Here is a 26,088-nt window from a genome sequence, read left to right on the forward strand (position 1 = left end):
ACATTGATTTTGAGTCTTGTTTTGTTATAAGCTGTCACCTCTGGTTTAAAAAAAAAAAAAACCTTTAAGAGTCTGATTGGTTAGAGTGAAAATAGGAAGGATATAAAAAGGAGAGAGAAAATAGGAGAGAAATGGAGGAGAAGGGTCTGATTTTTTAGAGTGAAAATAGAAAGGATAGAAAAAATGGGAGAGAAAATGGGGAAGATAGTTTTGGTTGGGAATGAAGGGGGCAGAAAATAGTTGATTTGAATTCAAATATTATTGTTGAAATTTTTTTTTTTTTTTTTTGAGAAACTTATTGTTTAAACTAGGGAAGTCAAACGATAATGGTACCCAACTACTACTAGTCATAAATTAAAAACCGTTTTTGTTCGTCAGAAGAGAGTTTAAGTTAGGTAGTTCTAGTTCTAGAATAATATTGGAGTTAGGGGGTTATAGGGGAAAAAAAAAAAAAAAAAAGTAAAATGGTATGGAAAAAATGTGCTAAACGTTCTTTTTTTTTTTTAGTGCAAAAACGTTGATAACTTACATACCGGAGTTTTGATTTGATTTTATCTTAAATTGATAGTTAGAAAAATGAGAGAAATGATACACAATGTTACTAAATTATATAACTCTGTGTTGAATTTTTTTCATTTTCTCATTATCTTAAGAAGAAAAGAATATTTTATGGTAAAAATTTAATTTTTTGAAAATTCATATATATAATATTACTTTTTTTTGGGAGGAAAGTTATATATATATATATATATATATATATCATGGGAATTATTTATATTTTTTTGAGTAAAAGTTAAAAAGAATGTTGCATTGTTTAAAACGTCAATAACATCATTCACAATTTGTTTCGAAATTACCAACATATGAACTACAATTTACTAAAAAAAGAAAAATAAGTGAACCATATTTACTAGAAAAAATATATATATATATTCACACAAAAAAATGGATGGATGGTGATTATAAATCATTAATTTCCGTTAATTAAAAGTGGTGGCAGTTATATTTCAAAGGTCAGCACTGATCCTTGTGTCAAAGACTAAGGAACGTAAGAACCAACCCTTTCTAATTTCCATCTGTGTCTTCTTAAAGCCAAATTCCGCTACACACACAACGTGACTCATTTTACAGCTTTTCATTTTCCTCGGTATTTTTTTTTTTTTTTTTGTCCCAACATTTTTGGCTCATCTCTCTCTCTCTCTCTGTCTCTCATCTCTCTCTGTTTCTATCTACAGTGCCTTCTTTTTTCTGATGTTTGGAGATATCAACTTTGGGAGTTAAGAGTTTTGAATAAATTGAGAGAGAATGAGTAGTGAGGAGCTAACAATGCAAGGGGACATGGAGGGTGGGATTGGCTCAAGCCCACAAGAGGAGAAAATATTTGTTTCGATTAGAGTGAGACCTTTGAATGAAAAGGAGATATCGAGGAACGATGTTTCTGATTGGGAATGCATCAATAATACCAGCATCATATTCAAGCATACCCTGCCCGACCGCGCCATGTTTCCTACGGCCTATACATTTGGTATGCATATGTTTCTTTGATCATAATAAAAGATGACTTATAAACTGACATGACAATGAATATGATAAATGTTACATCAATGATGTTTTGTTTTTAAAAACTAACACGTATAAGGTTGTTAGGCTTATGTAGGAAAATCTGTTGTCTTGGTTATAGTTTGTTGAAGTCAATCATCTCTTGTGTTTGTAAATGTCATATTGAAGGTGCCTCAATGAAATGGTATGTGTAATGTATGTCAAAATTTTTCTACCATCTCCTGTGTTTTTTAAATGCCAGCCAATTCAATAGCTTAGAGGTGTTTGAGCTCAATCGTGAAATACTGAAATTGAAACCATGTATATGGTAGTGGTATGATATGAACCCCAAGAAAATTTAGGCTTTTCTAGGAACATTTAGTTTTTATTTCAGATAGAATTTCTTGCAAGAACTTACTTTATTTTTCATTTTTATTTTACCTTTGGCAACCAATGCATTGGAAACAGATAGAGTATTTGGGGCTGACACCCCTACAAAGCAGGTGTATGAAGAAGGAGCCAGAGCTGTTGCTCTTTCAGCAGTCGGTGGTATTAACTGTGAGTATTTTTCTTGACCTCATCTTCTTCCTGATATTCTAATACATTTGCGGACTATTGATGATGATGTATATGTACAGCAAGCATTTTCGCATATGGGCAAACCAGCAGTGGAAAGACGTACACCATGACCGGAATTACAGAATGTGCAGTAGCAGATATGTACAACTACATTGATATGGTATGTATAAAATTTTAGCATCACATGCATACAACTTATCCATATTCCTTGACAAATTAGCATAAGTTTGACTTGTTTTATCGTCTTTTAGCATAAAGAAAGACAATATTTGTTAAAGTTCTCTGCTATGGAGATCTATAATGAAGCCGTTAGAGACCTCCTCAGCTCAGACAGTGGTCCACTTAGACTTCTAGATGATCCAGAGGTAAATAGTGTTTTTTTTTACCCCCTCTTTTTGTACCATTGTTCTTTAAAGGTAGTTTTACGTGAATCATCTTTCATAATTCTATGTCACTTTTAACAGAAAGGAACTGTTGTTGAGAGACTTACAGAGGTCACTTTGAAGGATTGGAGCCATCTGAAGGAGCTCCTTTCCATCTGCGAAGGTAAGGGAACTTGTATTAGATTATTGCACAAAATGATTTCATATTCATGTTACGGTTGTTTCACTATATGGATATTATATTGGTATCTGTGCAATGCATGCTTGCAGCTGAAAGGAAGATAGGAGAGACTTCTCTAAATGAGACTAGCTCCAGATCTCATCAAATTATGCGACTGGTATGCACATTAAATTACAAATGATTTATTATATAAGACACGTTTTACTTTTATTATAAATTTCTGGATTCTATATCTATTCCACAGACAATTGAAAGTACTGCTCGTGAATATAGAGGAATGGAAAATTCAAGCACTCTTGCAGCTCAAGTGGTATGAAATAGTTATTATCCATGAGTGACAAATAATAGGTTTATTCCCAAGGTTCAGTTGGAATGGTTGTGCTTCAAATGATAAATTACTTAAGTTGGCTTCCTTGTACAGAATTTTGTTGATCTTGCTGGTAGTGAGCGCGCTTCTCAGACATTATCAGTTGGTACAAGATTGAAAGAAGGTTCCCACATAAATCGCAGTTTACTAACCCTTGGAACTGTAATCCGCAAATTAAGGTCTGCTTATCTTTCTTATTCAGCAGTTAAATTTTCAATTTGTCTGTCAAATGGTAGCTAGAATATGCAAAGTGAGGATAATTGCATGACATTGAATATGACTGTATTGCTTTGGTAATTGGGTATTCTTAGATGACCTTCAGATTTAAGTCCAACTTGATTGTCTGCTTGCCTTGAAAAGAATGAAAGAGATTGATATGATGCTTTCAAGCCAGTACAGTACATAACTTTTGCTAGTGAATTCCATCCTTGATGAACGCTACCGAGTGTACATGGAGGGAAGGTGTATCATTTTGCATCATGTAATACAAGCAACCTAGGGAAGGGGTAAAGTCCTGAAGGAAGCTAGAAGTCAATTAGTCTTACCTCCCCTGTGTTCATGGTTGATCCATGTTTATTACCAGCTTGCCAAACTGAGCTTTCTTTACAGGACACCCTTATGGAAATCATGTTTGCAGACTCTAGTCACTGCTCTAAGATTTTGACTCGCACCTTATGTTTGTGATTGAGTCTATCAAGCAGTATTCCTGAAATTCTGTATACAGATCAATGTTTTTTTCTTTTCCTTTTGCCTTATTGGCCAGGACTAGTTACTTTTTGAAGAAAACATATTGTTAAAAATTTTTGAGGTCACTGAGCTGGGGCTAGAGCATGTAAGTCTTTTATATGCAACATATAGTAATGTCTTAATTGCTATCCTGGCCAAGTTAGCTTTCATTCCCCTGTTATGTTGTGCAGACTGTAGCTTTGTTTGTTTCTTTTCCTCACAATTCTAATGTAATATTTGTGTTTGATCCTGCTTCAACTTTGAGCAAAAGACCAGGTCATGTTATATAGGATCTTGAAGATAGATGTGATTCTGTTCAATTAATTGGAGGGACTATGAATGTTTCCATATCAGTATTTATTCCTTTAGATTTTTCTGGATTTTATGTCTGCTGCCTATTTAATATCTTCTCTCTTGTTTGGGGGCTTGGGACTGGAAGATTCAAATTTCTTATTTTTCCCCCCAGTTCATTTGAACTTGTTGCCTTCTTTATTGTGAACATAGCTTAATTATTTGTTCGTTGTTGATCTACTGCTATGACTGGTGCAGCAAGGGAAGAAATGGGCATGTTCCTTACAGAGACTCTAAGCTGACACGAATTCTGCAGAACTCCCTGGGAGGCAATGCCAGAACAGCCATTATTTGCACCATGAGTCCTGCACGCAGTCACGTTGAGCAATCAAGAAACACCCTCTTGTTCGCGAGTTGTGCGAAGGAGGTGACTACTAATGCACAGGTCAATGTGATGATGTCAGATAAGGCTATGGTAAAGCAATTGCAGAGAGAATTGGCTAGGCTGGAGAATGAGTTGAAGAGCTTAGTATCAGGTTCCATCACATATGATTTTGCTGCCTTACTGAAGGAGAAAGATCTTCTGATTGAAAAGGTATGAGATGAATGTCTACCACTCACCTTCTACAAATAACCTTGCTATTTGGCAAGCAGACAAAACAAAGGTTAAACAATAACATTTTCTGTTACCTTGAGCTTTTTCACTCTGTAATTTCTTTTTCTTTTCTTTTTTTGAAATATTTTTTATTTCTTTGGTCATGTATACATAGTTTGGGCCCCCTTGGCTCTTTCCGAGACAACTTAGAGAAAACATAAAAAGATTGTTTGAAAAATCAGTAACAGTTACAGTCTGCTTTAACTTTTTTTTTTTGGGGGGTTCAGAGCAATTACTTTATTCTTGTAAGATCAAGTAAACTTGTCTACTTAGAAAAGACATATATTTTAAGGAAGATTAATTGCTATTCACCTACTAATCAAAAATTAATATTCCAAATATAATCCTAACAATTATATCAAAGAATTAAGAAGGTACATCAAATTTGATGACAAGGGACAAATACTGGACATCCATTTGCACATAAATTCTTTTTGAAACTTATCCTAACAAAAAACAGATATTATGGAACATCCATGAAAGGAAATGTGTTTGTAATATTTGGAAGAGCTAGGTTATTATGCAGGACAAGAATTCTTCACCACTAGGAGATTAAACATAGGAATTGATATCAATCACCTTGTAATTTGTTCACTTCCTGCCCCATATCTTGGATGAGGCGAAAGACCCATTAAGAAGCTCCTTTATTCAGATGCATCTTGATTTTAAAAACTTCTTCAGTGAAATGTATATATTTTTAGCATGGTTGAAATTTTACTTGATTTAGAACTGAAAACTAGTTGAGTTTGCCAAAGTTGTTGTAGTATGGCGTTTGGTGCTTGGAATTTGAAAAGGAGGGTTGTGTTAGCTGTTTAAGTTGGAACATAGTCTATATAAAATAATATTATTTTCCTCTTACACAAATTTTGCTCACATGTTCAAGTGTGGCTCACATTGCCTTTTTATGCAGATGGATCAAGAGGTTAACGAATTGAAACAGCAACTAGATCTTGCTCAGTCTCAGGTCGAGAATAGACAGCAATCAGATGGAGAAGATAGAATTCTAAGAATTCATGATTATTCTGTATTAGAATCATTGATTCTAGTCAATCCTCCTCATCTCAATTTAAGTCCCAGAACTAGCAATATGCCTAGAGATTTTGACGAGCCTAACACGCTTAATTCTAGCCAGAATTACCAAAAGATTCCTGAAGACAACTTCCTGCTGGATAGTACTCCTAAGTTTGTTGGCCCTAATCCATATAAGGTTTGGGAGGAGATTGCTCAAAGGGCTGACGCAGAATCTGAAGATAGCTGCAAAGAAGTGAGATGCATTGAAGTGGAGGAATCACAAATGGATGAAAAAATAGAAGCCACTCCTTCCTTACATGGTCCTAAAGAAATAGCTGGACAATTACCCTTGCAAGAGGTAATGAAAGAAGACGCTGTAACATCTCCACAGAAGGGAGTAAAGGAGGCTATGAGTGAAGATGCTATAACATCCCCACAGAAGGGAACTAAGGAGGCTATGAGTGAAGACGCTATAACATCCCCACAGAAGGGACCTAAGAAGGCTATGAATGAAGATGAAATATTGTCTCCATATAAGCAATATAAGAAGGTTATGAATGAACGCGCATTATCATCCTTAGAAAAGGAAGCTAAAGAGTTGAGTAAAAATGCCAATGTAGATTGCACTTACGATGATCTGAAGGAAAAAATTCAGAGCATGCAAAAGGCCATCAGCTGTCTTATCAGTTTCTGTCCTTCAGAGCTATCTCCAAGTTCATCTGAAGCATTTATGACTAAATCTGGAAGCTTGAAATTAACTAGAAGCAGAAGTTGCAAGCCAAGTCTCTCACCCATGCCATCTTATAACTTCGAGAAGGCAGAACGGAATGAGAACTCACTACCTGTTTTGCTTCCAAAGGTATTCCATGAAAGACCAGAAGACGATCAACAAAAGATTGCTGCATCAAAGTTTAGTTCCAATGTTGGAAAATTGTCTAGAAAAAGTTCCCAAAGTTCTTTTAAGAGTGATTGGACTGAATCTCAATACAGTGACAAGTCTGATTCAGAGGATACTAGAAGCATTCTCAGTTTTGCTACAGAAACGAGTGAAGCAGCCAGACGTCAGTCCAAGAAACAATATGATGAAATGGTGAGAAAGCAAAATCTCTCTCTCTCTCTCTCTCAATTCTTTTGGTTCTCATGCAAGTCATCTCTTGTAGGTAGACAATAATTATTATATTGTGGGGTAAAACTTAGACACAATACTATACCTAAAAAATTTGTCTTTTATCATTTATTTGGAGTACCTCATATCATCCTTTAGACGTCACTTGAACCTCATCATTTTAGTCAACAACTAGTAAACATATAATAAAGAAATTATCGGTTATGATATCCATTTCAGCATTTACTATTGTGCTCAAGTTTTAATAATTCCTGTATGTTATTTACAAGACTGCAGGGAGATTGATTTTTACATTTTGGCAATAACACAAGTAATCTCATTTATATCCTGGTGCTATGATACATAAAACAATTATGGACGCATGTTTTTATGAAAAATTTGTTTGTATAAGGCCAATAGTGCTGTCATCATGTTGCCCTATAACAATGACTCTAATAAGCGGTCTGTCTAGTTTTCTTTTGCTTCCTTTGGGGGTTTGTAGTTTGTAAATCGATTTCTTATTATGTGCTCCCGCTCTATGGGGCCTTTCTTTTTGCTCAAAATGAAGCTGTCCAGTGCCTTGTGGGGATTTCTCTTAGTGCTCTCATAGGCTTGATTACTCCTACTCTTAGATATGACCGTTCACCATTTCTTTTTGGAGCGTTGATTTTAGAAGTAATGCCTTATGGGTTTTTACACCTAGACTTTGTTGTTGGAGGAAATTATATTGAGAACAAACCAGCTTGATTTGTTTATAGATACAAACACTAGAAGTTTCTCAAAAAAAATATACAAACACTAGAACAACTGTATGGTGTTGGTTTCAGAGATCAGTTATACAAACTAGATAATGGATATTTCTTTTGGAAATTTTAGGCAGTTTGACTTCCTTCATAATCTTTATTATGTGCCCTGTAGCCAAGTGGTACTGCTTGGTTCTTCCCAGAGAGAGAATTTAGTTTGAATCTCCCTCCCTCGCCTGTCCTTTTTTTTAGAAAGACTATTTTTTTTTTTTTTGGGGTCAAAATGTGTCCTTTATTATGTCATTTTTATGTGTGGTAGGTACAAAGGGCCAGAGCCATGACCTATGAATCCAGAGACAATGTAAAAGATGCTGGCCTGGATGCTTTGCAGCCTGGCTTTGATTGGTCCATCGAGTTTGAGAGGAAGCGGAGAGTCATAATTGAACTTTGGGATGCATGCAATGTACCACTGATCCACAGAACCTATTTCTTCCTTCTCTTTAAAGGTGAACCTTCAGACTCTGTATACATGGAAGTAGAGTACAGAAGGTTGTCCTTTCTCAAGGACACATTTTCACATGGAACTAGCAGAACTAAAGAGAGTGATCCAGCTTTAAGGTATAGAATTTCTCTTCTGTCTGGGGATCCATATTAGACACAATCTCGCAAGCACAAACATACATATGCACCCCCAAATGTAGATTATTAAGATAGTATTATAAAATTTAAAATTTTGATACCACGAGCTCAAAATTAAAAAAAAAAAGGTGATGAAAATAGAGACCCTTGTGATTCTTTTGAAGAAATGTTTCTAAAAATGTATAAAAGCAATGTAAACTTGTATTGTTTTGCAATTGATCATATTCGTATGAAATCTCTCTTATAGTATTCTTAGCATGATATTAATAAGGAAACTCATTACATTTACTGAGTCATGCAAGAAACTTATACTTGCATATTCATCCATAGGTATTGGATATGTCTCATTTGTTAGAAAGTATGAGGTGTAGATACTGATGCATATATAAACCTGCACAAGTAATCCTTAAACGATTTCCTTTTTAGTTCCAACAAGCAATCTCTAATATCATTGTTTTTGGTGGGGGGACAGTGCAAAGGCTCTCAAACAAGAGAGGGTAATGTTGTGCAGGAAAATGCAGAAGAAGTTCTCGAAAAAGGAACGAGTACTCCTTTACCAGAAGTGGGGTATTAAGTTGAACACAAAGCAAAGGTGCCTACAATTGACATACCTCTTATGGAAGGACACAAAAGACATGAACCTTATAAAGGAGAGTGCTTCCCTTATTGCAAATTTGATGGGGTTTGTGGAACCAGGACAAGCCCCCAAGGAGATATTTGGACTCAGTGTCATACCTCAACCAGTAAACCAGAGAGCGTTTAAGTGGAAACACAGTTTGTCTAGTTTGTCTTCTGTATCATAAGTTTTTTGGAATTAGGGAGGTACATTTGTTGATATTTGGTCCCGCTTTGCTGTTCACTGGTTCAAATGAGCTTATAGGGTGTTCAGTTTTATCTCCAATTCTAAAAGTAATGTTTCTTCTATTTCGAAAGAATACTAATTGAAAGGCTTGTAAGGGAGTCTGATTGCATTTAAACGTTATTCTTTGTTTCGTTTATGAATGCATATCTTTTCAAACTTCTTGGCTGCATTTGCTTTTAACGAACTTACTTGTTTTTGCAGTTGACTGGTAGTTCTGCCACTATCATCATTGGTTATTATAAGCCTAAAAACAATCCATATCCGTTAGTTAAAGAATTTTGTACAACCAAACTCATTTTACATCGTGTTGATATTGTTTCTAAGAGTGTTCATATCCCTTAGCAACACTAGCTAGGAGGCAAACCCAAAGAGCAGAGGCAGTATATGGTGTTTTACTTTCAACCTTCAACATAGAGCATCACACTCACATTGTGGGTCCTACAAGGTGAAAAACTATACCCATATTCAGGTATATATATCATCTCTCACATAACAGGTGGGCCCAATACAATGTATACTTTCTCCTACAAAGTGAGTGTGTTTCAGCTTGCATGTAATGAAAAGACGATATACTTATCTTTAAAAGGCAAGTTGGCCTTTTTTTGGAACACACACACACACACACACACACAATATAAGTATAATGTTTATATTATTGCAAAATTATTATATAAGGTAATCATTTAAATATTTATCATTTTATTACTTTTTTAGGACCTATATTTCTAATTTCTAATGCCTATTTTGTTTATATTTTTTAGCTCAAAACTAAAGAATTTGGCCTAAATAGAATAAAATTTCATACATTTCAACCAAAAAATTAAGAAACAAAAATGAATTTTTGAGGCTCAAAACTAAAAAAAGACAACTTACAAAAAGAATCAATTTAAAGCCCAACTAGTCCAAAATTGACCAAATCGGACAAAAATTAACCAAACTAGATTGAACGGATTGAACCGAACAGACTGAACTGGACTAAATGGCCTAATTGACCGAAGTTGTTTATAGATTTATAAGACATACAGCAAAATTTGTGATAACTATAGTATCACTAAAAAAGAATTACACATTTATTTATTATGTTGTTGATGTGAAATTAACCAATCATGTCACTTTGTGAATTTTTTAGTTAGTAAATGATATCGTTTAAATGTTTCTTTTTACTATTAATAATTAAATGAAAACATTCATAAAATGCATTATTTAAAAAATTTAATTGTTTGATTAATATTAATTTTTTTTTTTTTTAAAAAAAACTTAGATGAATTTATGTGCTAATTGATTTGGGAAAAATAATTTAATTAACTCATTTAATTATTTACTAATAGATTTTACAATTGAAATAGACCGCAGTGATCTAAATGGACCAATTAAACTGAAATGCTACTCTGATGTGGCTCAACAAAATCATAGTAACAACAAATGCAATACTTAAACTTTAACAACCCAACCCTACATGCGGCACAAAACCTTCAAAGATGCGAAGTTAAATAAGAACTTAACCAGCAACAAAATTGCCACCAATGTGATCACCAAAAAGAAAAATAATACTATATACACTAATTATGATTCGAGGACAGCTCCTTCAGTAATTTTCCATCCTGACCTGGAACTAGACATTTCGTATCTCGTTGTGTAGATTCTGCTGTTGAAGGCATTCTGCTCTGGATGGTCCACAACAGTTAGATGGGCTGATTCTTCAAGGGTTGCTTCCACCACAGCACGCCGCCCATCTAGTGAGACGGTGATGCTGTCAATAGTGAGGTTCAACAGATTATAGTCATAGAACCAACCAAGCTGGGCAATTTCAGATGCACGATCTGTCCATATCTTCAACATCTCTCCGTCCAAAACCTGGCAATCCTCAATATCAGTGAAATGTTCAGAAAGATATAAACCAATATTTGGTAACTAACTAGATATTCTAAAGATAAAATACATCAAAAAAGACCTTCATTGGCTGTCACAAACAATCTACTGACAAACTCCAGTTTACGCATAGCTTAAACAATTTACTGCCTACGTTGATGCAATATAAACTCAATATACTGCACTGTAGTACAATGTTGGCATTCAAACAACAAAAATTGCCCAAAACAAAAGACAGAACAGGTCAAGAATGTACTATATTGAAAAGTGGCTTAACACTGGCATAGACAAGTAAAGCTGTAACAAAGAAAAAAGTCATCTTTGTTTGTGTGTGTGTGACAGAAAGTAAGCAAAGGGGTTTCAGTATGCTCAAGTAAAATTCAAACTTTTGGTGCAGAATTTTGCCCAGAATTAACTTTAATCACGTCTAACATGAACAATGAGTAATATCTTTCTGTAATCCTTTCACACACACACAGCATTATAATAAGGAAAAGAAAAGAAGAAATCCCTATGGGCATCCACATCTGGTGGCTAGCTCATGGAAATGATCCCTACTAATTACCAGAGACTCCGGGTGACAAACTTACCTCTGGCAGTCTTTCTATGTAATGATCTGGTCCAAAGGCTTGAGATTTAATATTCTGCCATTTGCGAACTAGATCCTCTGCAATCCTTGCATCCATTTTGGGTAATTCCTCGCCAGCTTTTTCATCATCTAGGCCTGAAATTCAAGGCATGATGTGATCAAAATGCCTGATTCAACATTTATATGCATCTTGTGAAGTCGAATATTCATTACATCAAGTGTTACATATCAAATCTAAACATGCAAACCAATTGCAGTCAAGGAATTTTGAAGTTAATCTAATACACATCTCAAAAGAAAAATAATTTCTAAGGAATGTCTAATTTGATCAGGTCTCATAAATTGAAGGAAATGGTAGTCAAGAAGTGAAATGACATTTATTTGTAGAGATGTTGCTTTAGATCGAGTCAAATGGCCTAAAGAATTCATGTAGCTGAGTATATGTATCATTGTGTCATACCTACACTGATGACATCAGATGCCGCTGCAGCACCAACTTCTTTACGTAAAACAGACGAACCATGCTTAGCTGGTAAATACCTCAAGCCAACCAAAGTCATTAGTCCAATGACCACACCAGCACACATGATCTTCACACTTGAATCTTTAATTTTGTCAATAATCAATTCTTCTTCATGGATTTCAACAGAGCCATTGCTTCCAGAAATCTCAGCTAAATTGGCAGAATCACCTCGTTCAGATTCTCCAAGAGGCTCTTCACTTTCCACACTGGGAACAGAGTAATTCATGTCACCATCTTCTTGATGCCCTGCCCTCTGATCCCTGTGACTAAGAGGAAACACCTTCTGCAACGCCTGTATTGCACTAGCCTTTACATGATCAAGAACTGCGGTAGCCTCAGCACCAATCCTCACTATGGCTGCTGCTGCAGCTAAGGGTGAACCACCAACTCCCTCCAGCCGTTCTAAATACCTTAGGACTTTAGGATCATCATAGTAATCCCCAAGCTTGAACCATATATTTTTAGTATCTCTAAATCTGGGAAAAACCACCTCCATCAACCATGTCTCCAACAGTTTACAAAGCCCAGGAAGATCCTTGTCATAATCATCCTTTGAGTTCTCCAAGATAAATTCTACAACAGATGGATTTCTGAAAGGTGAATTATCACTATCTAAGCCCAACCATGAGCGACACTCATCAAGCTCCCCTACAAGTAGTGAACAAAGGCCCCTCTCCAATGCAAAGTCTACCTCAAGGTTTCCCCTGGGAGTATCAGCAAGGACAGCATTATCAAGAGCTGTTACTTGAGTTTGCTGAAGTTTTTGGAACAGGCTATCAGCGTCTTTTATCAGATGAGGTTTTTTACCAACAAAGGCTTGTGCAACAAGTGCAAGTGCCACTCCATAAACTTCAAAACATTCTGCTGGCACGGTAGGTGGTGTAGCTACATATAAATCGACCTTTCGAGGAAAAAAAAAATCAAAATAGATATTAATAAAATTGAGTTTAAAACAAAAACTTTCACGGGAAAGAATTGAAAAGTTAATTGATGATAATACCTGCTCAGCTGTTGTCATACGCAAGAATGCTTCATTCAGGAAATCCTCACGTGTGAACCCTCCAGCGATAACAGCAGCTCCTCCTCCCCCAACAGCCCACAAAATGTTACGCACACCAAGGAGGCCCTCTTCCCTTCTTGACCGGTATTCATCACCTAGGGGTAGGGCTAGAAGTTCCAGAACACAACGTGGGGTAATTTCTTCCAATGTCTCGTCAATCTGTGCTTCTAAATCTGGTGAAAGACTACTAGCCCCTTCTTCCTATAAGACCAAGATAAATATATCACTTTTCTACAAAAAAAAGATTCTTAGCAAGCTACTAAAGATTGAAATTCAGAATTCATCACACTGACACCTGATATTTTCCATTCTTGTCACTCTCCCTTTTACTTTATTTTATTTTATTTTTATAACGTGAAACCTCATTAAGGCAGCCCTTTGAGAAATACACAACCCCACCCACCAGAACTGTGTATTAGGTAATCTCCTAGTATGTATTTCAGGCACAATTAATGCAGCATTTGTAATCTCTTTGATTGGCAACCTAAATGGCATGCTATTACACGGCTTTCTATCCAAAAAAATTCTATAAGCAAATCTCCTTATTATTGATCAGCATGTAATGCATTGCCAAAACCACTATATAGGTGTGAATTATGTCCGGTTTGAAACTCAGAACGGCATGTATAAATGAAACAAATCTAATATAAAACAATACTGCATATTCAATCAATCAATCAATTAACAAACCCCTAGAGGCACATAATTTACATTCAAACAAAAATGAATGTAAATTAAACCTGCAAGAGCTTCAAAGCCCTTCCGAGCACCTCACAACCCCGAATAAAATCCGGGGGTGACAATGCCATTGCGTCCCTCGACATGTCGACATAAGCAAGTGCCAACACCAGCACAACATCTTGCTTGAACGATTTGGGCAGCCTCTCTCTAAGCAAACTCTCTCCAATTTGAATAACCAGCTCAGTCTCTCCCGCCTCTTGCAACACGCACAAAGCACCAGGAACCTAGAAAAAAAAAAAAGCATTAAATTTTTGTATAAGCAACCAAACAGGGCATGAGAGAATTGGCAATTGGTAAAATTACTACCTTGTCCCAGGGGACTTGGGTGAGAATGGTGTCGAGATGATCTTCACCGAGGCCTTGATTGTAGTCTCTTCGTGAAGAAGGGTTCGTGAGGGTTTCGAAAGCGGCTTGGAGGATTTGGCGGCGGCTAATCAAGGCGTCGTCGGTGAAACCGTACTGTGGAGGCTTGGAAACCCTAGCTTCGTAAGCGCGCCTAATGCCATCGCCGAGGAAATGCGTTTCGGCGCCGAGGACACGGTAGAAGTCGATGGGGATGGACACGTGGCGCTCGGGAGGAGCCAGCGGAGGAAGAAGAGTGGCGGTGGAGGAAGAATGGTCGGATGAGGAGGATGAAGGTTCGGCGAGGAATTGGAAGTCGGCGATGAGGCGGTCGGCCCATTTGCTGGCGGAGCAGGTAGTTGTGAGGCTGAGCTTGTTGTGGGATTTTGAAGAGTAAGGCGGTGGGAGTGGGAGTAATAAAAGTCTTGGAGTGCTACAGAGCCCAATGCTGAGGCCCAGGGGTCTCGAGGCTAAGGCTTCCATTGAAATTGAAGCGCCAGACTGCCTGCTGCCTTCAAAGTTATTATTAGAGTTTCTTTTGCTTTTGTTATTTTGTTTCTTTCTACGAGAGTAGTGACGCTCTCTCTGCAGAGTTCACTATCCCTGTCCCTGTCACTGTAGATTTTAATTATCATTATATTTTTATATTATACCGAAGTAATCGCAAATCCGTTGTAGTCTAGTTGGTCAGGATATTCGGCTCTCACCCGAAAGACCCGGGTTCAAGTCCCGGCAACGGAAATGGTTTTTTTTATTATTTTAAATCAGAATTTTAAAGACAACATGACTCACATCTGAACTGCCTCAAATGATCAAGGGTGTTTCTTATTAACTGAAGCCAAAGCTACTACAGTGAAAGTCTTTGAAACCTCAATTAAAGGCACCCAATTCCTTGTTTTTTAAAGGTAGCTCCAGTGGTAGTTTCATCCATCCTTGAAGACTCCTTTTATATGCACTAATAAATACAGTTGTTGGTATTACAAAAGATATTCCACTCTGGCTAATTATGGTTATTGGTGAAACCTTTACTAAGCAACTGGTCAATAAATTTATATTTACATATTATATTTATAAATAGAAAAATTGGAGATTTGTTTTGAAATAGAAATTTAAAGTGATTATTACTAATATTGTTGGGGAGATAATATATAGTAATACTAGGACTACGAAAAAACACACAACTTGTTCAGATGGCAAGTTGTAAATGGTGAAATTGTAGCAAAAGTTATTAGTTTTGTTGTAGTCTTAGCATTTTTGGGTAATATATATGACATCATTTAACCCAATAGCTTAAATCAATGAATTTGGGCACAACTATTTTATCTTGGGAGAAGTTTACAGAAAGCCTAAGAGTATTGGTTTAAGAAATATTTTAAGAAATTTTTTATAAGAAAAGAAAAAAAAACAATTAACTTTTTTTTTACAAATTTTTTATTTTTATTATAAAAGTAGTATTAAAACTTTTATAAAATGACCCATTAACAAATGCCTTAAGAGCATCCGTTAACATAACCGTATTAAATTAACCAAAACCACTTATTCTTTTCATTATTATTAAATGGCATTATGATTTTTAGTTTGTACACATCATCCTTTCATTAGAGAAACTTAACGGATATTAACAGAATTGGATTGATTCGTAAATAATTAGTAATATAACTCCTTTTGATAAAGCCATACCATTTTTTGCGTTAATAAAAAGGCTTATGATCTATCTTTCAATATTATACACACTTAATTACACAAAGTAAATTTGTATTGGACCATTTGCAACAGCTTATATTTATAAAATTTGATGAAATCCATGAGCACTATTGTTTATTCAAAGTACCATTATGACCAGAATAGTTTAAGAAACCATTTTAAGCATCAAACACTTTAAAATTATTAGACAATTCACATCCCTCAGGTCACATTGCATTGGACCAGATGAGATGGCCAATCCCTCGTGATAGTAGTTCACAAGAGTTAATGATTCTCTCCCCCAATGACCAAATTTAAATAGCGCAGAAAGAGACCCACCCCCACCACTGTTGAACCTTTTGGGGAAGAGGGTAGGAGAGCCCAAGAGACTAAAAAGTAGAAATAGAAAAGAGAAAACACAAAAAAACATATGCACTTATAGCATCATGGCACATATAAGTCACATATACAACTACCACTACTACTACTACTATACTAGTGGATCTCTCTGCATATGGCGTTGTTTCTGTCAATCACTCTTTCCAGTCCATCTCTGCTAGCATTAGCTATTTCACACGCTCCCAAGTACACCCATAATCCATCTTAAGTCTCAAACACACACTCTCTTTCTCAAAAAAATAACCCAAACCCCACAAACAGTTTCATCAGCTCCTCACCACTATAATGGCAGCAACGGCTACTTTCTTCTTCTTCTTCTTCCTTTTTCACTTCACGGCGATCTCAACCTTTGCACAACACAGTGCCGAAACTTTGTCAGAGATCCAAGCATTGATGTCCTTTAAGGCCAATCTCCACGACCCACTTGGCGTTTTAGACGGCTGGGATTCTTCCACGCCGTCTGCACCTTGTGACTGGCGTGGCATTGTTTGTTTCAACAACCGAGTCCGCGAGCTTCGTTTACCTCGTCTCCAACTCGGGGGTCGACTCACTGACCAACTCGCTAACCTACGTGAGCTTCGAAAACTCAGCCTCCACTCCAACCACCTCAACGGTTCTATACCTTCCTCTCTGTCCCAATGCGCTCTCCTACGTGTCGTTTACCTTCACTACAACTCACTCTCCGGGACTCTCCCACCTTCCATTGTTTCCAACCTCACAAACCTTCAAATCCTCAGCCTCGCTCACAACCTCCTCTCCGGTAAACTCTCCAACGACATGTCGTTTAGCCTCAGGTTCCTCGATTTATCCTCCAACTCTTTCTCTGGCGAAATACCCACAAACTTCACCGTGAAATCTCAGCTCCGACTCATCAATTTCTCGTACAATTCTTTCTCTGGTCAAGTACCAGCAAGTCTCGGAGAGCTTCAACAGCTTGAGTATCTCAGCCTCGACTCGAACCAGTTGTACGGTACTCTACCTTCGGCTGTTACAAACTGTTCCTCATTGATTCATCTGAGCGCCGAAGACAACGCGCTTAAGGGTCTAATCCCAGCGACTATCGGAGCGATACCAAAGCTTCAAGTGCTATCATTATCACACAATGAACTCTCAGGTTCGGTCCCCACAACTCTGCTTTGTAATAATAACTACTCGTTTTCACTTAGAACGGTTCAGCTTGGGTTTAATGCGCTCACGAGCATGGTTAAGCCGCCAAACAATGGAACATGTTTCAGTGTTTTGGAGGTCTTTGACGTTAAAGAAAATCACGTACGTGGTGTGTTTCCGACGTGGTTGACTAATGTGACCACGTTGAAGGTTCTAGATCTTTCTGGAAACTTCTTTTCCGGTACGTTACCTTTTGAGGTTGGAGGGCTTTTGAGGTTACAGGAGCTTAGAGTTTCGAATAATTCACTTACTGGTGTGATTCCTAGTGAGATTGTCAAATGTAGTACTTTACGGGTACTTGATCTTGAAGGGAACAAGTTTTCGGGTTCGGTTCCTGGGTTTTTGGGTGGTCTAAGGAGCTTAAAGGTGTTATCTTTGGGAAGTAATATGTTGTCTGGTTCGATTCCAAGGGAACTTGGAACTTTGTTCGAGCTTGAAATGTTGAATTTGGGTGATAATAATCTCACTGGGAATGTACCGGAAGAGATAATGAAACTCAGTAATTTGAGTTCTTTGAATCTTAGTAATAACAGGTTATCCGGTGGTCGTGAAGTATTGTTGAATATTGGGGGCTTAAAAAACTTGCAGGTTCTGAATTTGAGTCATTGTGAGATTTCAGGAAGAGTTCCTGCGAGTGTTGGGAGTTTGATGAAGCTAGCAGTTCTTGATTTGAGTAAGCAAAACCTTTCTGGTGAGTTGCCGGTTGAGCTTTTTGGGTTACCGAGTTTGCAAGTTGTTGCTCTTGAAGATAACCAGTTGTCTGGGAATTTTCCTGAAGGTTTTAGCAGCTTGGTTAGTCTACAATATTTGAACCTCAGTTCCAATGCTTTCACTGGTGAGATTCCAACAACCTATGGATTTCTTCAATCATTACTTGTTCTCTCCGCATCACACAATCGACTTTTGGGTATAATTCCTGCAGAGCTTGGTAATTGTTCTGATCTTCAAGTACTTGAGCTTCGCTCTAATCGTTTGGAGGGACAAATACCAAGTGCTATTTCTCAGTTATCTCGTTTAAAGGGGCTTGACTTGGGTCAAAATAATTTTACAGGTGAAATCCCATATGAGCTCTCCAAGTGCTCGTCTCTGACTTCTCTGTTATTGGATTCAAATAACATTTCAGGCCACATACCAGATTCGTTGTCGAAGCTATCAAACCTATCAATTTTGAATCTTTCCTCAAACAGATTGAGCGGAGCCATTCCTTCAAGTCTTTCACGTATTTCTGGTTTGAAATACTTGAATTTGTCTAGTAATGATCTTGAAGGTGAAATTCCGAAAATGTTGAGTTCTCAGTTCAATGATCCTACTGTGTTTGCAATGAATAGGAAACTATGTGGAAAGCCCTTGGGTAGAGAGTGTGCAAATGTAAGGAGGAGAAAGAGGAAGAGGCTAATTCTGTTTATTGGTGTGGCTATAGCTGGAGCATTCCTCTTGACATTATGTTGTTGTGGCTATATCTACAGCCTCTTACGTTGGCGCAAGAAGCTTAGAGAAGGAGCAGCTGGGGAGAAGAAGCGAAGCCCAGTGTCTGCAGGATCAGGAGGCGAAAGGGGAAGTCGAGGAAGTCGTGGAAGTGGTGAAAATGGAGGACCAAAATTGGTGATGTTCAATAACAAGATTACAGTTGCAGAGACATTGGAAGCAACAAGACAATTTGATGAGGAAAATGTCCTTAGCCGGGGAAGATATGGGCTTATATTCAAAGCAACATTCCAAGATGGAATGGTGCTAGCAGTTCGTCGCCTTCCTGATGGTTCAATCGATGAAGGCACATTTCGTAAAGAAGCAGAATCATTAGGCAAAGTAAAGCATCGAAACCTAACAGTTCTTCGAGGCTACTATGCAGGAGCACCCGATGTAAGGCTTCTTGTTTACGACTACATGCCTAATGGAAACCTTGCCACTCTCCTCCAAGAGGCTTCTCACCAAGAAGGCCATGTGCTCAATTGGCCAATGCGTCACCTCATTGCACTTGGCATTGCTCGCGGGCTAGCATTCTTGCACTCAGTCTCAATGGTTCACGGCGATATCAAGCCACTAAATGTCCTCTTTGATGCTGATTTTGAAGCCCATTTATCCGAATTCGGGTTAGACAAACTAACCATAGCAACACCAGCCGAGGCATCCACATCATCCACCCCAATTGGTTCCTTAGGCTATGTATCACCAGAAGCAGCATTAACAGGACAAGCAACAAGAGAGGCAGACGTTTACAGTTTTGGGATCATATTGTTGGAAATACTCACAGGAAGGAAGCCAGTTATGTTCACACAAGATGAAGACATTGTGAAATGGGTGAAAAGGCAATTGCAAAGAGGCCAGATCTCAGAACTACTTGAGCCAGGCTTGCTTGAGCTAGACCCAGAGTCATCAGAATGGGAAGAATTCTTGTTGGGTGTGAAAGTAGCATTGCTTTGCACAGCACCTGATCCACTTGATAGGCCATCCATGGCTGACATTGTATTCATGCTTGAAGGCTGTAGGGTAGGACCGGAAATTCCTTCCTCAGCTGATCCCACCACAGTTCCTTCACCAGTTGGAGAATCTTAATTTGTGTCCAATTTTTCTAAACCACCATTATTTGAAATTGTTTCATGATTTATGTTTTGTAACCATGTAATTTTAATTCCTTATTAATCTCTGATTGGGTTTTTTTTTCACTCATTTTCTCTAACTATTTTATGTATGTACTTTTTTTTTTTTTTTTGTGTCCCCACGGCGCCGTTTAGGAAGCGTCGGCGGGGTCCATGGTCACAAGTCACAACTGGTTAAAATAGAATTCTATGTTTATTGTTCTGAAAAGTCTTACTCCCGCCAAAAAAGGAACTAAGACACGTGGCGGAATCAGAAGGGAGGTGAAAGTAGCCGTTAATGTGACCTGGGAAAAGACCCCAAGCGTTTCTTATCGGTAAAAGGGGAACGAAGTTTGTCAGGAATCGTGAAAGTGTCGGAGTCCAAGAAAAGAAAAAAACAAAACAAAATCTCTTTAAGATTCTTTCGGGGGGGTTGCCACGTCGGATTTACTAGTCTGTTGACTAGCACGTGGTCCCTGACTGACTTTTTTACCCTATTAAGGCTTAGGCAATTTTTTTTTTTCACTCGTAGAGTTGTTGTGATGTAATAATACTGTGGCAATGGATTTGGGTCCCACATTGTTATGAAAAAAGTTATGGGTCCTCACTGTAATGTATAGCATTGGATTGGGACCTACATTTTTAAATTCTGAAAAGAGCACACAGAGGGAGAGTGATGCGAATGTAATGTTATACGTGTCAGTTGCAGTGTACCCTACCTAGTTGAACAGTGTGTTTTAATGGCGCAATTTTGTTCTTGTGAGTTTTTTTTTTGACTTCTTGTTCTTGTGAGTTGAGAGAGACTGCAAACCCACAATTAATAGAGTCATGGCAATGGCAGGCACAAAGCAACAGTATTCAACTGGTAGACGAGTGTCTTTCAGTTTTCATTGATGTTATGACTGCCTTTCCCTATCTACTTTTTACCTCGCTGTTAAACTTGTAAAAGTTTAGGTACTTTTGTCGAGACCTTTCTAATCGAGTGAAATAGCTTGTGTCTTTTTCCGAAAACGTTTCAAATTCCCCTTCTCTCTCTAATTGTAATTAACTAATTATAGAATAATTTTAAAAAAATACTTAATTTTTTTATGAACAAAAAAAGAAAAAAAGAAAAAAAAAACCTTTAGTTCAGGTTTTAAAGTATTGTATCTTATCATGTGCAAAAGTTTTCATATATTTCTATTTTTTATAATGGCAAATGTTAACAAACACGTGTATATATATATATATATATATTTATTTATTAAGATAGTACAAAAGGGAGACCTATTTAATAAAAAAATTAAATAAATAAAAGAAAATGAAATAAAACTAGCCTCTTTGATTATTTTAATATATTTTTTCTCTATAAAGTTAGCTCTATACTAAAAAATATAACATAAAGTTGTAAAAAAGGACAAAAAATTGTACCAAAAAAAGTCAAAAGTTGGGGACCGGCTAACACAACCCTTTTATAATTTATAAAACACCTCATATCAAATTATTTATTTTACATTGTATTTTATTAAAATATTAATTTTTCTTAATTTTTTAAATTGTTTCACTTTTTTTTACATACAAATATCATCAACTTTCTAATTTAATTCTGAGATACTTAAAGAAATAATAAACAACTAAATACAAAATAAATAGTTTCAACGTAAATTTACTCAATTATTGTAAAAAACTTGTAAATGTAAAAAATTATATATAAACTTATGTGCCTTAATTTTAGTCAAAACTGTGTAAATTCTACATTTTCTTTTATTATACATGGATTGATTTGAAAGCTTTTTATCTTATTAACTTCTTACAACAAAATTTATTCAATGTGAACAATAATATTTGTTAAAAACTTTGAAATTTAATGACATTATCTTTTCTTTCTTTCTTTTTTCTATAAAGAAAACTATAGTCTATAGCTAAGTTTCATCCAAAAAGCTCTACCTTTATAACCATCCTGGTGGATCTGTGGAAACACAAAAATGGAAATTACCCACCGAAAGTTTGCTGTATTTAATTCTACTAAATGATAGGGTGCAAATGGAGTGAATCGGGTTTCTCTTCTATGAAATTTTTTGTATTTTTAATTTTTTAACGACTTTGCAATTTAATTCTTTCATCCGTTGTGACCAAATATGATAGTTGTCTATGATGTCCTAATCAATTAATTTGAAGATGTGATAGTATGTGGTGTGTGACATACAAAGCAGCTGCCGACGTGTATAATGCTGATGTGACGAATTGAATGCTTGCTCCCACTGTAGCCACGGTCCATGACAAGAAAGAAAGGAATGATGTTAGTATAAGACGGAACTTTAAAATAGTATTAAAGATGTAGGCACAGATTTGGTCCCCAATTGTTACACATCCAACTTCATAGTTTTTAATTCTCCAAAAAAAAAAAAAAAAGAACTTCATAGTTTTTAGTGAGAAACTTAAATAAATGCAGATGTTGAAATTTGGTGGTTTTCATTAACAAGTACTAATTCTTGTCTAATTCCGTAAATTCTATGAAAATGGAATGCATAGAGGATTTACTTGTTAATAATGTATCATTTCATCCACGAAGGTAAGCATGTGGTGGGCTTGCTAGTATGTGACATGACATGAATTTGAAGGTTTTAGACTCAATTCAACGTATTGTTGTTTTATGGGATTTTTTAAGTGACTTAATAAAATACAAACATTTTTATTCATAAACTTTTTCAAATTACCGCATCTCTTTTGTGCGATAGTCATTCCACAAGTATAAATACTTATGGGGTGTGGAGAGTAAAGGACAAGGTTCAAGTTTCCCAGAGAGAGCTTCACACCAAGGGCAGAGCTATATTATAGGGTGGGAGGCCATGACCCCCCCCCCCCCAAATTTTAAATTATATATATATAATTATTTTAATGTTTTCGAAATTTAATATACAAAAATTAAAGTTGGCCCCTCCAAATATTTGAATTAATTCAATGATGCTCTTAAAAAAATAATTGGTCTAATAGTTATAGAGATATAACTTTATTTTTTACAATTCTAGTTTTTTTTTTATTGTAAAATATGTTCTTATATTTGTTAAATATTTAATAAAGTTTGGCACCAAACATGTTTGAATCTATCTTTTTCAACCCATTATGTGGCAATTAACAAGTTACTGACTCATTAAAAAAAATCTTGACACTAAAACTACACATGAAATTTCTCTTTAGTTGCCACATGATGAGTTAAAGCAAAATTGTTTCAAATTTGTCTGGAGCTTAATTTATTCCTCCAAGTTTTGGATCATTCATATTTTTGAAAATTTCATTAGTTCAATTGAAAGATTTTTTTTTACAATTTGATAATTTGTATTGATAATGAAACTTTTTAAAAATTTCACTATGAAAATTGTAAAAATGAATTTTATTTTATGAAAGATCGCCATCAAACATAATTTTGATTGAAAATACTATTTTTTTTTTTGTTTGGTTGGGTGTGTGCATATATATAGCTTATCAAACAAAAAAGTGTGTTTATACTTTATATATGTGTATATATAATAAAAAAAGTGTCTGTGTATGTGTATATATGTGTGTGGAAGTTGTCTTGATAAATATATGCCCCATCCCTCCCAAACAAAAATTTCTGGCTCTGCCCTTGCTTCACACACATATATATTTAAATTAGAGTAGAGTAGAATTTCTATTTGTATTAAAAAAAATTAAAAAATTAAAAAAAATTCAAATCCTAATAAAAAAATGGTTTTTTTTTCTTTCTTTTTTTGCCTTTTAAGCTAATTTTACAAACATATTAGTTATGTGACCACTTTTGGAACTTGTGTCTCTGAAACAAGAATTCTACTAAAAAATTAATATATCATGATTTTTTTTTTTTCATAGAGAATTAAGATCTAAAAGTAGTCACACAACTAACATGTTTACAAAATTAACTTAACAGGCAAAAAACATTCAAATACAGAATTATACACAAATACTTTCAGCTACATGATTTATTTAATAGCCATATTACTTATTTGAATAATTTAATAAACTTATAAGTGTAAATTACAAATTTAGTCCCTATCCTTTACACTGAATTTTTATTTATTCCTTAACTTTTTAATTGTGTTAAATTGGTCTCTAATATTTTTAGTGTTGTGTCAATTTAATCCTTTTTATTATCTCTTGGATGAAAAAAGCTGATGTGTCAAACGGAATAATACAAAATTATTTTCTATGCCACATCAAATGCAACTATACAGCCACATAGTAAAAAAAAAAATCTACACACGTGAGATAAATTTGAGAAACTAATAAGAAGAATCAAAGCGCCTAGAAGTTCCAGCCAATCTACAGTTACAGTCATAGTTAAGTTCCGTTTGGATAGTGGCTAGCGTTTGGCGTCCAAAATTTTTGCCTTTTTTTTTTACCAACACCTCTTGCACTGTTTATGGGATATGAACAGTGTATTAAGGTAAAGCTACAATGTTTCAACAGTGAACAATAAATCGATAGGAAAAATTACTCGATTGATTATGACTATTTGGTTGGATAGCAGATATTATGCTGGTAGTGATGCAAATGAATGTTGATGAATGTTTTGCCAAGGCACAGCAAAAGATGCGTAGGAAGGCGCGCAAATGGAAAATGAGATTCTTTTATATTCCCACTAAATGAAGATGGGAAGGTAAGAGTTTCAGTCAGACAATTCCAAGCAAGATTCACATAGATTGCATTATTTAAAAGCATTAAAGCTTAAACATGATAAATCAACAGTGATTGAGAAATGTCGTGGGAAAAAAACGCCGCAACACAACAGCAACGAAAGTGAAACATTTGAAATGTATAACTTAGAAATAAAACATTTGAAAGTGAAAAAGAGGAACCATACTGACAACCACAACCTCGGAGGCCATGACAACCACTTTGATCTGCAACTTCAAGGATTCTATTGGAGATGAGGGAGAAGAGATGGATTTTAGAACCTATTAGTTCCTCCCAAACTTATCTAACTTGTGTAGATTTTAATTTAGTTTTTTTTTTTAATTGACGCGATGGTATAGTTAGCAATTGATGTGGTATAGATTTTTTCTTTTATTGTTCCATTTGACACATCAGCTTTTCCCATCCAAGAATAACGGTAAAGACTAAATTGAAATAACACTAAAAATGTTATTATAAGGACTCAATTTGTAACGACCCAATATGATATCGGGTTCGCACGTAAAAAAGGTCCAAACAATATCATTTGTAGAGCGTGGGTTTGAAAGGCTAGGTCTTGATCACCGGGCGGTAGTTCGGGTTGGTTCTGGTCAGTAAATCTCATTTGGGGAGTCTGGGGAGCTCTATGCTCTTCTTACTCTCCTTGCTTCTAGGACACCATGGCTGGGAGGACGGGTTGTCCCCCCCACTTTCTGCCTTATAAGCAGTGAAGTAAAGGGAGTAGTGTACCACCAAGCCTCTTGTGATCACAGAGATGTTTGGTGGTACACTACTCCCTTTGCTTCACAGCTTATAAGATAGAAAGTGGGGGGTTTTCTTTCGATGTGAGATTCCAAAGGGTGCGGTGTAAAAAGGCTACAAGGCAAAAAAGCCCTTGACCTAAAGTCTAAATTGAAATATAATGTAAATGATGAGGTTAACTTTCTAATTTACCAAACTTATAATTTTATACTGACGTCATCAAAATCTAATCTCCGAGTGGACATCATCATTTATTGTTTAGTATTTATTATTCACTGCCGTAACAAGAAATAGTATTGTGCCTAATTTGACCCATCAAACTCCAGCTGTGTTCCTCATTTTGTACATGATTCATGATACAAGGCAATTAATTAGTTTCCACTGCTTAAACATAACATTAATTATGTTACAATAAGTTCCCTAACTTCCATGTGCAATTAGTACTAACGGAAGTAGATGGAGGACTTTGGACAATGGACATGGGCCCTCCAAAATAATTGTTAGTAATTTATCCTAATGTTTTTAGGAATTAGGGGGCCTTTGATATATGCACTTAAACAACAGTTTTCAGTTTTTAAACAACATTACACATATTTCTACACACTTTTTCATTTACATGTATTTCTAAAAAATACAAACAAACTTACTA

The 26,088-nt window shown here is 35.9% G+C and overlaps 3 protein-coding genes and 1 non-coding gene across 4 annotated transcripts; 3 read left to right on the plus strand and 1 right to left on the minus strand.

The window, feature by feature from the left end:
- The first annotated feature begins 1,163 nt into the window (after positions 1-1,163).
- LOC115974439 (kinesin-like protein KIN-7I) lies at positions 1,164-9,185 on the plus strand. Its single transcript, XM_031094810.1, has 12 exons — positions 1,164-1,525; positions 2,008-2,097; positions 2,178-2,278; positions 2,370-2,483; positions 2,583-2,664; positions 2,772-2,839; positions 2,927-2,992; positions 3,104-3,228; positions 4,325-4,661; positions 5,632-6,822; positions 7,900-8,198; positions 8,692-9,185. The coding sequence occupies exons 1-12, from the start codon at positions 1,306-1,308 to the stop codon at positions 9,020-9,022; spliced, it is 3,024 nt and encodes a 1,007-aa protein (XP_030950670.1). The 5' UTR covers positions 1,164-1,305; the 3' UTR covers positions 9,023-9,185.
- A 1,249-nt stretch (positions 9,186-10,434) lies between these two features.
- Positions 10,435-14,767, minus strand: LOC115974440 (protein ACCUMULATION AND REPLICATION OF CHLOROPLASTS 6, chloroplastic). The gene is made up of 6 exons (XM_031094811.1): positions 14,170-14,767; positions 13,863-14,087; positions 13,063-13,323; positions 12,000-12,963; positions 11,541-11,674; positions 10,435-10,935 (listed from the first exon to the last, which is right to left on the minus strand). The coding sequence occupies exons 1-6, from the start codon at positions 14,686-14,688 to the stop codon at positions 10,645-10,647; spliced, it is 2,394 nt and encodes a 797-aa protein (XP_030950671.1). The 5' UTR covers positions 14,689-14,767; the 3' UTR covers positions 10,435-10,644.
- A 106-nt stretch (positions 14,768-14,873) lies between these two features.
- TRNAE-CUC lies at positions 14,874-14,946 on the plus strand. Its single transcript has one exon. It is a non-coding gene; the product is annotated as a tRNA-Glu (tRNA).
- A 1,255-nt stretch (positions 14,947-16,201) lies between these two features.
- Positions 16,202-20,160, plus strand: LOC115974441 (probable LRR receptor-like serine/threonine-protein kinase At4g36180). The gene has a single exon (XM_031094813.1). The coding sequence runs from the start codon at positions 16,573-16,575 to the stop codon at positions 20,005-20,007; it is 3,435 nt and encodes a 1,144-aa protein (XP_030950673.1). The 5' UTR covers positions 16,202-16,572; the 3' UTR covers positions 20,008-20,160.
- The last annotated feature ends 5,928 nt before the right edge of the window (positions 20,161-26,088 follow it).

Source organism: Quercus lobata, chromosome 2 (genome assembly GCF_001633185.2).
Source record: "Quercus lobata isolate SW786 chromosome 2, ValleyOak3.0 Primary Assembly, whole genome shotgun sequence".
Lineage (NCBI taxonomy): Eukaryota > Viridiplantae > Streptophyta > Magnoliopsida > Fagales > Fagaceae > Quercus > Quercus lobata.

Coding starts and splice junctions, on each gene's coding strand:
- LOC115974441 (XM_031094813.1), top strand. CDS start 16,573: ATGGCAGCAACGGCTACTTTCTTCTTCTTCTTCTTCCTTTTTCACTTC.
- LOC115974439 (XM_031094810.1), top strand. CDS start 1,306: ATGAGTAGTGAGGAGCTAACAATGCAAGGGGACATGGAGGGTGGGATT. Junction 1,526..2,007: donor TCCTACGGCCTATACATTTG/GTATGCATATGT, acceptor CATTGGAAACAG/ATAGAGTATTTGGGGCTGAC. Junction 3,229..4,324: donor ACTGTAATCCGCAAATTAAG/GTCTGCTTATCT, acceptor TGACTGGTGCAG/CAAGGGAAGAAATGGGCATG.
- LOC115974440 (XM_031094811.1), bottom strand. CDS start 14,688: ATGGAAGCCTTAGCCTCGAGACCCCTGGGCCTCAGCATTGGGCTCTGT. Junction 12,964..13,062: donor GTATGACAACAGCTGAGCAG/GTATTATCATCA, acceptor TTTCCTCGAAAG/GTCGATTTATATGTAGCTAC. Junction 11,675..11,999: donor ATCTGATGTCATCAGTGTAG/GTATGACACAAT, acceptor CTTGAATTTCAG/GCCTAGATGATGAAAAAGCT.